The sequence below is a fragment of the Sprattus sprattus genome, assembly GCF_963457725.1.
Source record: "Sprattus sprattus genome assembly, chromosome: 16".
In the NCBI taxonomy this organism is placed as follows: Eukaryota; Metazoa; Chordata; class Actinopteri; order Clupeiformes; family Clupeidae; genus Sprattus; species Sprattus sprattus.
The window spans coordinates 9,028,605-9,044,528 of NC_137914.1; the positions used below are offsets into that span (position 1 = coordinate 9,028,605).

Sequence of the window (15,924 nt, forward strand, 5' to 3'; positions counted from 1 at the left end):
AAAAGGGTCCATAAAGCAACATTAGCCAAAGACACTCATTAGCCTACTGTATCATATCTACTGAGACATGAATGACTTCATGATGGAGTCAGTAACTGCATACCCCTCCCCCCCCACACACACACACACACAGAACAGGAAGAAAGAGGAAGAGAGAGAGAGGCAAAGGAAATTTGAATTGAAAGCCTTTATTTTCATTGAATTTGCATACAACGACATTTGGAATCTGTAGTCAATTAAATCCTGGCAGCTGAAGACTTAGCTTGCTATGCAAATTGACATTTATGTGTATATTGGCATCAAAATGTTAAATGGAGCATAAAATAAAAAGTGAAAAATATAAGTAAATGTATAAAATACGTATTGCATTGAATAGGCAGTAGGTTCATAGACAGTAGTTACATTAAAGAAATTCACTAAAACTGCACGTCTGAATTTAAATTATGTAATGTGAGGTATAATCAGCTACAAAGAACAACTTTTCAGCCTCTTCATACTGCACTTTTAATGAAGCAAACTCTACTAACGGTATCTACATTTATTTTAAACTGACAGTTTAGAGACAGTAGAACCACCGACGCTCATGACAAAGACGGACCTTCCTAGCCATACCTCACTAGTTTTGAACACACTGTATCTACATGATCTATAAAATATTTAAATTGAATTAAAATGTAATTTCTGTACTGCCTGCCCAGCCATAAACATTTACATGGCTTCACAAAAACCTGTTTTCCGCACCCACTCTTCATTAGATTATTGGCGCTGTTATTTATCAGTTAGGGCAGATAACCTCTCCAGCTCTTTCATTTGAGCGCTGACATCTACAACAAAGAAGAACACAGTCAATCGTCTTTCTCGTGTGATTAATGACAGCTGAATGATCCCAGCGCTATAGACACTTCATTGTCCAAGCAAGGCATTGGAATGTGAGTTTACTGTTCAGGCAGATCAATATGGGATATGATGAAGATCTGTGGAGTTTCTGACTTACCCATGCTAAACGGGAAGTTGGATTCAGTCAGTGCATGAGCCATAGCTTCCACTAGCTTCTCTCTCAACATGATCTCGATTGGTTTCTTGCGAGGAAAGAAAAAAAAAAAGATTCAAGTCACACAAACATTTTGTTTAAAGATTCCTGAAGTAATCGATTCACCAGAGTACCTGAATCTTCCTAAAGAATTCTAAAATCCTAAATAATTTAAATTTCTGAACTTCACATGTAAAAGTGAACAAACCGTCAGATTTCTGAATGAAAACAGCATCCTGTTCTTTGATTTGTTGAACATGGTGTGCTTTAGTGACTCAGTATGTTGTTTCAGTACTGATTGCTTCGCCATCATGGATTTTAGTCCAACACATTCTTCAGCCTCTGCAGCCAAACAAGCAACATTTGGATTATATTACCAAAATTACATAATCTTCAAATAAGTATTTGAGGAATTAACCACAATTCCACTGTCTTACTGTTGTAGCCAGGAAGCATTTCTTCTTTGATTGTATCTGTGATTGATGCATATATTTCCTTCTTTTTTTGCGCAATCTCTCTATAAATCAATTGCTTCAGCTTGGCTTCCTGTATATTTTCATGAGAAATCAATTCAAGATTGCATTAAGACCACAATAGTATATTTTGAAAACATAACTGGTTTCTTTTATTGACGAGCCTCTTAAAGCCCCATTATGCAACAATTATACTTCAGAATTAGGGTTAGGATAAGCAGTTTAACCTTAAAATAACAGCTTAAAAAAAATTGGGTCGCTACAATGACTTTTAATATGGAGAATCGCCTCCGTGCCATTGTGATACAAGGGTCCTTAGGCATATAACTGCCTTCTGTAGTTTTGCCTGCCGCAGCCCGCCGCCCTGACTTGTTGACTTTCTGCAGATCTAGTAAGTAGCTTATTTGCCGTCTTGCTTTGTCTTGTATTGCACTTGCTTGGTGTTTGACTGTGTAAGGACAGTCGTTAAGTAACTAGTTTGTCATAATGTCAAAGTCAGCACATTTCAAGAGATTTCGTTAGTTTTAGCTGCTAGCATGCCGTTCGTGAATAGCTATTGATCCGTCGTGCTGCTTTAAACAAGTGGTTGTGAGACTGAAAAGTGTAAGAGTGTTTTCCCCTACTATCTTGCATCACATAATTTCCATCAAGTTTTACCCTTTCAGTACATTTAGTTTAGACATTCTAGCAAAATGACAACATAATGCATCGTTATGCATTCCTCGTCTTGGAGTGAAAGTGTAGGTTTGTACAACAGTGCAAGAGAGTACTAATGAAACAGTACTAGAAGGCCAACAGAAGTTTCCAAATAAAGCAATAAGGCTTTATAGTGGAGTCACATTGTGAACATATGCATGATGGCAAATTCACAAAAGTTAAATTAATTCATGGAAAAGTAGTTGTTTCACCACACTAGTCAAATGTGGGACACATAATAGGAAAATTAATTTTACAAACGAATGTTGAAGTGTTTTTTTCCAGCCGTAGTAGATGTGGTACTGATATTTTTACTGTAATTATAACATATTGAGGCTAGTTTTTCTAGTGTTTGGTGATATATTTACCAAAAAGATAGAGATAGAGCAGTGTAAACACTCTTGCTTACCTCAGCTTTTAAGAACCTCAGAATGTGAGTCATTGCTGCACGGTTGCTGTAGCCCTCAGTGACACTGATCGAGCAGACACTGAAATCTTTAACCTTCTTCCACACTGACTCCGTAGTTTCCCCTTCATTTCTGTACACATTACATTGGACACATGGTACACCGGTAGGCTCTGTATGAATAAGACTGTTTAGACGACTGTAACAATACTTACGGGAACAAGGCATTAAACTTTTCATTGATGCTTTCATACAAAGCCAAAGCCAAAGACTTGTTCAGGTCTCTTGTTTTTCCATCTTTTGACCTGAGGTAACCTTTATTTCTGCACAAGGCTGATAGTGTCTGATGGTGTCCACCTCCATGTTTGCCTGGCTGAGGAAATGGTATTGAATGTTTCATTCATTAAATGTGGATTAAAGCATGGTAGATCTGTAACAGTTTTACATATCATACTACAAAATAACTTTGGTAATCTGCCAAGGAGAAGCGCTTACTGGTACAGCCACGTTTTTCTTGGTTATTTCAGCACATTTCATCTCTGACTTGTTAACTCCATCTGAGAGGCACTCCTCCAGTTCGAAAGATGATTTTAAACGATCAGCCCTTAGACAATTAAGTCCATCATCCAGCTTCTTCCTCAGCTCATAGTGCAGTTTAGTTTTGTCCCTATTCTGAAACACATTCCACAGAACCATGTGAGTTTCTCCTCAAGATAAGACTAATTTACAGACAACACAAGGACGCCTACATTACACACTTACCATCTCCTCATCGTTATCTTTGGATGTCTGTATGAGGGACAGGATCCCTGTGGCACTTGTAAAATACTGTGAGACCACTCTTTTGGCGTTACTTTGGTTAAGAATCCTCAGCACCTCTCTCAGCCTTGGTATCTCTTCCGTGTTTTTTTTTTTTTCAAATAAAGAAATGAAGAAAAAACATACTGTCTTTGTCAGCAATAATTACTAAATTGACAGTGAATCCGCTCAGTTTGTGCTAACTTCATGAAATAAACAAACTCCCTTTATGGGTGATGATGAACAGCACACACCCCTCTAATGAAAAAAGAGACAACTAGTAAAACGGATGATGCTCTACCTGTGTCCTCCTGTTTCAGATATGGCTTCTTTAAACAGAACTGCACTGAACTTACAGTAAACACTGGACATTTTTTGATGTTATATTTCTGAAAAAAATCAGAATCAGTCAATCAGCCAGCTGTATGATCACAAAAATATATCACTAACACCTTTTGGACGAAAAAAATACCTGGAGTTGAAACTGTTTTTCAAAGGTTTGTTCAATTCGCTTCTTGGCCAAGTTATTCCTGTGCTGTATGCATTTAAGCTTTCTCTCTGACTCCTGGGAAATAGGGAGAATAATAATTCACTTTGGATTTAATCTGGCATAGATCTATCATCTAATGAAGCGGTAACGGTTTGAATCCATTTTTCACTTACATTGTCGGCTGTGATTTGTAGATCTCCATCGTTCAGTCTAAGGGTTGTGAAAATAAAATAGGTAATTTTTGTAGTTTTGTGCATACTGTTTTGAACCTAATAACATAATAAACCAAATAGATAGTACAATGAACACACTCTTTAGGACTGCATACACTTACATAGACAAAACATTTAGGTTAAAAAGAAAGACTGACTTTTTTGATCTCATGTAAGACTCTGGTTCCATATTATCGGTTTTGGTGCAGATGAAAGTGATGCCAGTGCATGACCCTCCCTGTACCATATCTGTCATGCTGCTCTTCAGGATCTCCCAGGCTGCCTTGTCAGATGCGGCTCGATTGATATCACTCACAACCCAAACAGCTGTGCACTCCCTTAATTTCTGGAAGAAAATATATTGTTTTTGTTGTTTGGTTTAATGGAATAGGTTACAAACAACTAGTTCAGTAGAATCCAAGCCGGGTTCATCTATTCAGTATGAAAAATAAAATAGGTGTCTGTACAAATTGTCCTTGTATTGAAATTATAAACTTTCCCCCCCAAACACACACACACACAAAATTCACTTGCCAAATATGATATTTTTCATGTAATTGGAACCTGTAGATTTGCTAAAATAAAAGCATGAATACCTATGAATAATAATAAATGCTATTAATGAAATCATTTATGAAAGTAAAAAAATGTTTGTTTAATGATGACACACCCTGGTTCTGTCCTCCTGCTGATCAATCTATGTTGGGTTTGTTTATACTGCTGTCCCTCAGTTAACCTTGGTAGTCAAATCGTTAACTGCACCTGTTTTTGCTTATTCTGGCTTTCTTCTGTTTTGAAACAATAATCCATTTTCCACTTGTTTAATTAGGTGTGGGATTGTACTGTCAATATGGTGTCTAAACTTGAGGTCTGACACAGGAATCCTGAAAGTTCCTTTAAGTAATTTGTTTCATTCAAATAAGTTGTGCGCTAACCTGCACATGCATCCAGAATCTCCTTCAGTTTGTGACAAAGAGCACTACAGTGAGCACTTACCGATGTCCACATCTCGTCTCTGGTCTGATTGCAGTCTCCATTTCCAGGGAGATCAACTAGCACAATGTTCTGTAGAAGCTCTTTGTGATCTGGCACTTTGATTTTCACAGTCTTCACTATTGGCCAATAGAGTCCCCCAAGATCAGACTCAGAATGTTGAATAAAAGGCTTGATTGCTTCAGAGAGATCTGAGGCCTGTTTGAGCATGGGATAAGACTTAGAAGACAATAATTTTTCACAAATGTGAGCTGTAAATAAACTCACTTGAACTCACATTCAATTACAATTTACAGCTACAAGAACTGTAACTTACCTGAAACTTTGAGATGGTTTTAGTGGTTAACCTGAGCATGGCTTCAAAAGATGTTGAACGATCGTCCTTCATCAGTTCATCAAAGCTTTTTCCAGTTGCGTTCGTTCCATACAGTGCTTCGATCTTTTCTTCTGCCATTGTGCAGATGGTTTCATCCCTCTCCTTTTGTTCCGCTAGAAAATCTAGAAGGCTCTTAAGCTCATTTTCCCAGGCCTACAAATGAACATGAAGTATTTTTCAGTATTCATTTTAAACATAGGATGTGAGTTGTTACATTACAGTATGACAGTGGTAATGTAACAGTTGTAGGAAACCTCTTTTGAGATGAATTCAATAGTTGCTGTGTACTGGTCTTTCTCAGCCCCAGCCTCCACTTGTATGATGACTGATGTACAGGCTTCGACTGTCCCTGTCGGTAACAGCTCCTCTTCATCTAGGATGGCATTTATCAGGGAGCTTTTACCATCTCCCGTCTTTCCAAACACACCAATAGTGGTTTTCTGTGTTGTTTTCTTTAGCAGATCTGCCATAATGTCCCTGGACACAAAAAAACAAACAAGTCATAGATAAATAGATAGATAGACAGATACCGTAAATCCTCAAATATAGACCGGGATTCAATTAGAGGCCGGGCTTCAGATAGTAGCCAGGGGCGTGGTCGATAGCCTATTTTACTGTAGCCTACCAGCATCAGTCCATCAGCAAAAAGCAGATATCACTATTTAATTTAATTGAATGCATTTCATAAATACATGTTCTCCTCCTGTTCAATGTTGTTGGCTAATTTTATGGGCTTTTTGCAATAAAAAAATAAACGTGTCAGCCTACTCATAGGCCGAGATCCCGGGGGGGACGCATCCCCCCCCTACCATAAAGTTGTCCCCCCCAACAAACATTGGATTTTTTTAAATAAAGTAATATGCAATATCGAAGACGACACAAGCTGTGCTTATTATAAAAGTAAAATAATTAGCTTTTTAAGTGTGGAATAATCATGATCCCCCTATTCCTCAAAGTGGTTTGGTTCACATGCTGTTTCCAACTGGCTGGGCTACCAACAGCTCCGCATTTAGTCAATCTGCCCAGTACACGGTCAGGTTGTGAGATTGTTTTCCTCCTCTCTCCCCTGTCACTCCCGCTATGATACAAGATATGTAAAGATATTTACCTCATTCTCGAACACAGTAAGAACATATAAAGAAGAACATTTACGAAGGTCCAATCGATATGCACAAGTATACATACACCGTTAAGGTAGATAGCTAGACAGTTAGGACACTGTCGTTTCAGGGGCAGGTTAATGCTATTTAACAAACTTAGGTCTACATCCCAGTTCCTCTTCATATTAGTTAAATTAACTGAAGGTAAAGTAATGTTATTTTGTCCTGCCTCAATCAACCATGCTGGTGCATACTGTGAGGGGCGACAGTGGTACAGAGGTAGAGAGGTCATATAGTAATTAGATGGTTGCAAGTTTGATTCCGTGTCAAGCGTCCTTGAGCTGTTCTTATATTTCGTGTTAGTGCAGTTAATGCCGTTTAGATAATTAAAAAAATCACTTACAATTTCTGTTTGTAAATGTGATAAGAGAATTCGGTATTTAGCAGTTTATGCTAGCTCTCGTGAAAGCTATTTTTCAAATCAACTGCAGCCGGTTGCACCAGTCGAACGTAAGGTGGATCGTAAGTTAGGGCGTAAAGTTCTCCTTAACCCTACGTTCGACATAGCTAGTTTCAAACTAAAGGTGTTCTAAATTTGGGTTGCACCAGCGTAACTTAAGTCTTAACTTAACTAGTACTTCGTAAAGTGTACCAGTGTCGCACTTAATGACGTTAAGACAATTTCAAGCCAATCATTATTACAGATAACAATGTAAACAGGAAGTACCGGCGAGTTTCTTTACACATGACATGTGTTGAGTTAAGACGCGTTTAGCACCCGAAAATGAGAGGGTAAAACAGTTCAACCGACATTTATTCTCTAAATTGACATGACTGCCTGGCCACCCTATAGGGCGGTATATGCGTGAGGTTAAGCTATTTGATGGCGGATTTTATAATAAATTGCATCTTCTTATTGCTGCTTTGTATGTATTCGTTGTGTGTCGTGAGTTTTTGTCTGAGTTAGCCATTGTTCACACACGTTATGGTTTGTAGTAGCTGGGGTGGAATTGTTTTTTTTTTATGTTTTATCCCTCGAGGAGGTAAGTTGAGTTGTTAAGCAAATATTTTCACGTGAAGAATGTTTTAACCGAATTAACTGAATTAACTGCCAAGCAGACCAGTCGACCTCACAACCAGATACCCTGATACGGAATAAAACATCTGTCCTAGGTCTTTCACACTATTGAATCAGCAACTGAGCTTAATGTTAACCCCTTAATGTTAACCTGTAGTCTGGTCTACTTCTCATTGCTGCCGTTTTTGTTAATATCATATGTTTACATTGTTTCTGAAGTCTAACATTTACTAGCTAGCTATGTCAGATCGACAGCATCACGTTAGCACTAGCTAATAGTCTTGTCGCTTGCTACGAGTGAACGAGGATAAAAACATGACGTGATGTGTGTAGCCCGTCTGATTTAACGTCATGAATGTTTCTTGACAAATGCATTTGTCCAAAGATAATTATCTATTGTTACTAACAATGATGGTTTGAGGAGATATGGAACTTACACCAACTAGTTTGGAGGTGTAAAATTTAAGTTAGGACTTAGCGTTACGTTGGAACTATCTGCTTGGTGCAACTGCAATTTTTTTAGTAGAGTGTAAAGTCGAACGTAGGGGCAATCTACGTCCATCGTAGCCTAAGTTAGAACTTACGTTCGACTGGTGCAACCGGCTGCGGAACTTTTTGGAACATTCTGAAGCGCCGTATAATAAGTGAGTAAAAAAGGCCTGCCCCTTATGCAAGCCTGCCCCAAATAAAGGCCGGTGCGCTGTGCAGCCTAAGTAAATAAAAACCCCGGCCACAATTGGATTTACGGCACATACAAATAGATAGATAGATGGTTTGTTTTAATTAACAACAGATTTGGGAAAACATTATCATGCATGTTAAATAGCGCTATTTTACTGAAACAGACAATGTACCTGATAAAGTTCATGAATTTTGTGTTGGTCTTGGCATGGTTAATGATTTTCTCCTCAAGTCCGTGTTGAACCTGTGCCATGACTTTTTGTGCTTGCTGTATGGCTGTGTGAAGGACCGGACGGTTGACCCCACGTTGTTTTTGGGATGTGGCGACTGGACTGGGTGAAGAAAACACTGCACAAGAGATTTTGGCTTTCTTATAAAAATATATATATATTTATTTACAAGGGGCTATAAACCCCAACACAGAGCCCACAAAATAAACAAACAAAAGGGAAGTGGTTTCTTTGTTTGCAAACCTTTCACGGCCTCTCATGTCTGTCTCTCTCAGCCAGTCTCTCGTTTACACATGAGGCACCCTTTAAATAGGGCACAGCCACGTTTGCTTGATTGGCTCCAACATTGGAAGCAGGTGAGCCCAGCCATAACCATTATTAAGTCCAAAAGTCTTAAAGGGCCCCATCCCTTTTTTGCCACGGTGAGGAGGAGAGAATTCACCTTCTCACAGGCTAAAATCTCTTTAATATATATAAATTGAAAGACCATAAGACCCTTAACAATATCTGTTCTTTGACAATTACCTGTAGTGAGAGTAAATGTGGAAGTCCATGTCTTTTTGACACATCTGACCACAGTATAACGACAGGTTGGACTAATCCTTTAATCTAAGACTTAGATGAGAATGATTGTGAATGGATTGGATGAAGTCATAGGGCTGTTGGATGTGTGCAAAACCAAAACGTTCCAAAACTAACAAACCATCGTGTTCATCTTGTTATCATTCAGCTATTAAACTAACTATTGAGGAATTCCTAAGGATGTTTTATTATTTATCACCATTATTTACAGTGTGGAACAGATGTATGTAACACAGTATTTACCATGGAATGATGACACTATCAGTAACTTGTCTGTTATAGGATCATATGGTAACCCACAGTCACTTTTTATAGAAATGATTAAACAAATTATTTGTCACAGGTTCCTACCTCCTGTTCTCTTCTTCTTCCATTCTTTGTCTTTGTGAGGATCACTCTCTCTTCCTCTTTTTGCTTTCTGTTTGCTCTCTGGAAGTAATGAGCCCCCTGGTTTCACCCCAACTTCCTTACAGGTGAGATGTCTCCTCCCATTCTCCTCCATCATCTTGTCTATCTTCTCAAAGAGTTTAAGAACCTGACTCTTGTCGGATCTGTTAACCTCATCAAATATTTGATGCCTCATCTTACACTCCTGTATGATCAGGCCTAAAGGGTCTTCTTTTTCACTAGCGTAAGCTGTAGAGACATGTTGCACACTTCTAAAAGTAGTTAGTACAATGGTATAGTTCATGGCCTCATCGCTGAACAAGTTCAGTATGGCTTTCACTTTGACTCTATCCTCCTCTGAGAAGCTGTCAGGCTGCAGCACCAGTAGAAATACATGAGGCTCTGGAGCAGACTGGTCCAAGCACTTTTTCACTGCCTCCGAGAGCTCAGGTTGTGTGCGTTGGGGATGAAACAGGTCAGGAGTTTTAATAACTGTAATGGGTCTTCCCTTTACCTTTCCTCTGACTCTCTCGCTTACAAGTTCTTCACAAACCTCTTCAGTCTGAAATGCATCTCTTCCAAGGATGAGGTTTCCCACTCGGCCATTGTCCAGTTCATTCTTCCCCAGCAACACAAGCCTCACTGCAGAAGATTAAACCAAATTTAAACTTAATTCACAATTAATCTAAATCACTGAAATTAAGATTGAGCAAAAGTAAGATAATCACTTGAATAAACTATACATTTTGGCATAGTTGCCTGTTAACTGTCGAAAACAGCCTCTGTTCAGATACATGCTAAAATAAACCAGTCCCGATTTTACAATTCTTTTTTTGCATTCAAAATGCCTAAAACATAGTGAGAACTTTTGTGATTTGTCTTTCTCTCAATCCCGGTGCTGTCGTGTTCTGAATTGCAGGAGCTGGAGACACAGACTCAATATGTATAGTTGATTTTGTGGCATATAGGGGCTCTCATGTACCAACTGAGACAACGGCGTCATACACCATGGGCCTATATCACGTGTATTCATGATATTCAAATGTAGCTAAGGAAACACACAGGGTTGGGTGAAATGCAAACTAGTGTTCCCCTTCAACACAGTAGGCCCATATACATGTGTCAATGTGATCAGATCAGTTTATCGTATCGTATTCGCATGTAGGTGTGAACATTTTTAAGGGAATTGGCTCTTGTCGTTACGTGTCTACATGTGCAAAATGTGATCCGGTTACCTTGCCTCGGGCATGCGCAAAGACGACGGAGATGTGCTCCCACCTGGTTTGTTTACTAACAACATCAACGTGGATCCGCATCGTGCACACTACAGGCAGTGTAGTGGCTTAAAGTTCCCTTCTTTCTATCAGCATATAGTTCTTAATATTTTCTTTGAATAAACACTCTCAGACGGAAAGAAAACGAGTCTACGCGTGGATGTGTTTCAACAACGGTAGAAAACTGTGTTTGCTCCGTCTTTTACTGAACTCATAATTATATGACAGTGGTATAAGTACAGTTGAGACATGGGGACAGTTGATACACCCGGAATAACTTGCATGCGCAGCAATCCTGAGACGTGATTTTTAGTTTGCACATGAATACGTCTTCTTTGATCCCAGGAAATTTGAGCACATAACCCATCTCCCTTAAGGAGATATTGGCGAAAGTTGTTTTACCTAGGCTACTTCATTGCAAACGTCTAGTTTTGCAAACGTGTCTAGTTTTTGTGCAGTAGTGAATAGAGTCTCAGTCTACTACACCATACATAGCATATCATGTTTGTAGAAAATGATTAAGGTGCAACAAATGCCAATAAGCATATTTAAATTAAATTATTCACATTGCAAGTAAAATGGTGCGGCTGGAGCACATACAGGGAGGGACAACGGTGACGCATAGTTTGGAGCGACAAACATTTATGTGCTGTAACAGTGTTAACCAGTATGTGAGTGACGTGGGTTTTATTAAAACATAGCGTGTGTAATGTGTAGCTATTTCATTCCGTTTGTTACCTTTCCGGCTGTCTGTACTATTTACTAGCCAGCAGCAGACGTAAAGGAAAGGGAATTAACCCCAAAGTTAAAAACATGTAATCTACTTTGGCAGCGGAGCATTTTACTCCCCCGCAATCTCTCTACAAACTTCCATATAGACGCGGGATCAGCAGAGGAAAATCTACTTTCCTTTTGGGAGAAACAAGGCCAGTCGTTCCCACGACTACAGCACCTTGCAAAACGAATTCTATGCGTTCCAGCAACAAGTGCTGCGAGTGAACACTCCTTCAGTGCAGCAGGGCGCGTTATAGAAGCCAGGCGCTCTCGCCTAAATCCTGACACTGTATATGCTATTTTATTCCTGCATAGTGCTAAGAGAAATTCTAAATAGAACGAAGGTTAGGCATATCAGCAGAGGTATATTTTGGTTACATTAGGATGGCTACGTTTATAGCTTGCGTTTTGGGCGCACCACAATGCCAAGAAGTTTGTCGCGACTGTAATGGCATATTTCATTGTGGGGGTGATTAAGCTTAAGGCTTACGAGACACAGTGTTTTCCGATGTTTCACTGAGTCCTCTCTGTCTCTATCACACACACACACACACACACACACACACACACTAACGGAAGCAAAAAAGGTTTAAATTAAGTGACGATCCCTCAAATGTCGCGTCTCCTTGCAGCGCCGCAAACCTGCAAGCTATGAGACACCTATCAGTATTGGAAGAAGCCTTAACGTCTCGTAGATGAAACTGCCTGGGTTATTTTGTTTCGTTAGGCTATTAGTTGAATTTTAAAACAGCCAGTCATTGTAGCCTACCACTCGGAATAAGGAATTTCAAAGAGATGATGGAGTGATTCGACTCAGAAGTGACATTGGGCATTGGCAGTGCGAGATGTTCAGAACAAGTTAAACTTCTAGCTCAGTAACATCAACAGCTAAGAAAGAAGGTAAAAGAAATAGTCGGAAAACTTTGATTTGCGAGGGAAGCAGGCAAGTGTTGGGGTTGTTACAGTATATAGCCTACAATGTGGTGAAATTTCGGAATTAATAGGCTCGAGTTGGCGTTTCCTTTATATGCTTTCTTTCATTTTGCAAAAGGCTATATTTACCTCCAGCAAGGAGATTATGCGATCGGGTCCGTTAATTTATTTGTCCGTCTGTTTGTCTGTCTGTCTGTGGACAAGATTTCTCAGAAACTACTGGGCGGATCTTTCTGAAATTTTCACAAGAGGTGGATCTTGGTCCTGGGACATCCCCAGGATGATCCGGCTTGCTGGAGGTCAGAAATCTCGGATTGCTCTTGTACCATATTAAAATGGTGTACCAAATTGCGTTTTATTACAATGATAAAAAATTGTAGGCCTACTAGCCTATTGGATCAGTCTCCTTTCAAGAATAGGCAAGAACTTTCTAGCCTCCTGTCACCGCCTCCCCCAATGCACATCGGCCTGATTTGACACGCCCTTTTCTGAGCTGAACGATCGGTGTAAACCACCTCTCTCGAAAGGCTCAGACATCGGCGGAAAAACGATCAGATCACATCTAGGCCAGTGCTACATGAGGCAATTGTAACCGTATCGCGAGTTTCTATCGGAACAGACGCGATGTGATCGGATCACATTGACACATGTATAAGGGGCTAGTGATCAATTGAAATTCTCATAACATCAGCTTTTAAAAAATGTATAAGGACTGAACTGCTTTTATGGCATTAAGGTTTGAGGTTCACATAATATTGAGTGTCTAATCATACCATAGGTGCTGGAAAAACAGTCAGTTATAGGCTCTGAGGCACCACATATGAATGCTGGAAATAATATAGTCGGGCCATATGATATGTGTACCTTATCCCACTGATCGAAATACTTATGGGACAGTAACTTAGCAAACACTTAGGCCAAAACATAAGCAGGCTATCACTTAAATAGGTACGCTCATGGGTTGTAGTGAGGCAGGTGAACGCACATAAGGGGAGGTTTGTTGTTCTCACGGTGGTATGTAAATGGAGAGGTGGCGGCAAGCTAAGTTTAAACTTAAATACGATTCAGGCAGCCAAAGGCCAGTTTTGTAGTAACGCCCATTTGTTTATTTGTGTTTATTGAATACATTCCAACTACTGCATTCTCTGGACCGATCACAAAGCAAGTTAAAGGACTAAGCTACAGGAATACGGAGACATTAATTCAGCTCAAGATCTGGTGACAAAAGCGGTATTTTGTTCCTGTTTTTTTTTTCTTTTTTTACACGGCAATGCATTGCTATTTTCGATTTGGATTGTTTGCTTTCCTCTACAATTGATGAAGTAGGCCAACTCTGCGGCCTGGCGGTATTCTGGTTCACGTTTGTACTTGTTTATGAATAAGGATCATTTTTTTTTAAATAATCACACACTGAATAACAACGAACAAAGACAGTATGTGGGGTACTAGTGTATTATGTGTGTGTGTGTGTGTGTGTGTGTGTCTGTTATGTTTATTTAACCTATTGGCGTTTAATACAGATCTCCTGATAATATGGTAACAGCGAAATTAAGCCTAACGAGTTACTTTTCTATAGAATTTGGTAAAGGTGGTGTCATACCAATCGCGTCAAACACTCCGTATAGTTTCGTGTATTTCCGTAAGAAATTGAAATACGAGAAATTCATAATTTTAATTTCGAAAAGTTGAAATGTGTTTTCACCTGACACCAAAGGACTGGGAAAAGCAGTGGCAGTGGTTGAGACAGGCACGTAACTTTACACCACCATCAGGGCGGCGAAAGAAGAGGGTTAAAAAGTTGTAATTAATAAGAAATACGCAATACAACTGGATGGAGTGAATAACTTACTGTTTGGCAGGTGTTGCTTCTTCTTCTAGCTGTTTTGCTATGTTTAATGTAGCAGTGAATTCGAATTTGTCTTTTGCTTTGAAACTGCAACGCATTAAAGTTTAGCCAAGTGACGACGAATTGAATTACTCAGGCAATGGCATTGGGTAGTAGCTTACATGGACATCTACAATCCAAACCAGTTCTACTAGCAACGCCTCCCGCTCAAGTTCCTGGAAAATGAAACTTAAATTCAGTTCTTCATTGAACATAAGCGTAAACCAGTCGTCTGTAGAAAATCAAATCAAATTCCCCGAAAAACGAAACTACTACATGGCTATGGAGGACCAAACCTGCCATATTTACAAATGAATGAATTAATAAATAAATGGCCACATCCATGCATTTAGACAGAAATAATTCCTATTCCTATTCATTTTCATTTTCCTTTTCCTATTCCTATTCCCATTTCTATTTCTATTCCTATTCCTATTTCTTTTCCTATTCCTTTTCCTTTTCCTATTTCTATTCCTATTCCTATTCCTATTCCTATTTCTTCTTCTCAATATGTTAATGAGATGTGTCAATCAAAAATAGGTAGGCGGTATTTGACACACCATTGGCTAATCGTTTTCAATGTGTTGTATTCGATTATGTTAGGGGATGTTCTCTCAACTAGATAGTTAGGTCATCACAACCATAGATCACAACTAGCGAAAGAGCAGTTTGCTAGATAGATAGCTAGCTAACTGCAAGCAGCTTCATTTGATTTGGAGCAGACATATGTGTATTTTGCGATGTATTGAGTGGGGTCTCACACACTGTTTAATCCACAGGTGGCAACTTTCCTCCTATGTTTTGGGCTTTGGAAATGTGAACAAAAACGACGTGTCCCTCTAATCTCTCAGGGTACCTTGTGTCAGATCTACAAGTCCCGTAGGCACACTTTCGCCATGCTACTCAGACCTCAAAGTTGTCGGACCTTCTTTTCTTAGTAGCGGTTGCTAAGGTATGATTGGATATACATTTTAGTTTTCAACGAGATCGGCCAGCCTGGCCAAGTCTCTGGCAATTGCCCTTTTTATGTCTTCCATGACAGCAAGGTAAGGCTAACATAATCTGATACAACGCATTGAAAACGATTAGCCAATGGTTTGTCAAATACCGCCTACCTATTTTTGATTGACACATCTCATTAAGATATTGAGAATAAGAAAAAGAAAAAGAAATAGGAATAGGAATAGGAATTGGAAGGAATAAATGAATAAATAAATACATGTAGGCCTATTCATTTATTTCTGTCTAAATGCATGGATGTGGACGTTTATTTATTCATTCATTCATTTCTAATTATGGCAGGTTTGGTCCTCCATACATGGCATCCAAAGAGATGATAATGATAAACCCTTATATTATAGCTTGCCCTTTCACCAGGTGATCTCCTTTATAAGGCTCCCTTGAGTGGTCGTCCAACAGAAGTGTTGTGGTTGATTTAGCTACAGCTAAAGCCTCTGACACACCTATCTCCACTGGTCTTGTGTATGTTTTCTAACCTTGTTGCCTAGCTTCCACTACCAGTTTTG

At 39.3% G+C, this 15,924-nt stretch overlaps 1 protein-coding gene across 1 annotated transcript; it reads right to left on the minus strand.

The window, feature by feature from the left end:
* Positions 1–768: 768 nt before the first annotated feature.
* Positions 769–14,488, minus strand: LOC308377782 (nuclear GTPase SLIP-GC-like; the record flags this gene model as incomplete). The annotated part of the gene is made up of 18 exons (XM_080854519.1): positions 14,363–14,488; positions 9,497–10,174; positions 8,507–8,609; positions 5,729–5,951; positions 5,415–5,627; positions 5,102–5,296; positions 4,264–4,451; positions 4,067–4,103; positions 3,876–3,968; positions 3,705–3,792; positions 3,368–3,501; positions 3,101–3,277; positions 2,821–2,978; positions 2,609–2,738; positions 1,468–1,576; positions 1,239–1,372; positions 995–1,079; positions 769–824 (listed from the first exon to the last, which is right to left on the minus strand). Coding segments are annotated over exons 1-18 (2,802 nt in total). The 5' UTR covers positions 14,364–14,488.
* Between the last annotated feature and the right edge of the window lie 1,436 nt (positions 14,489–15,924).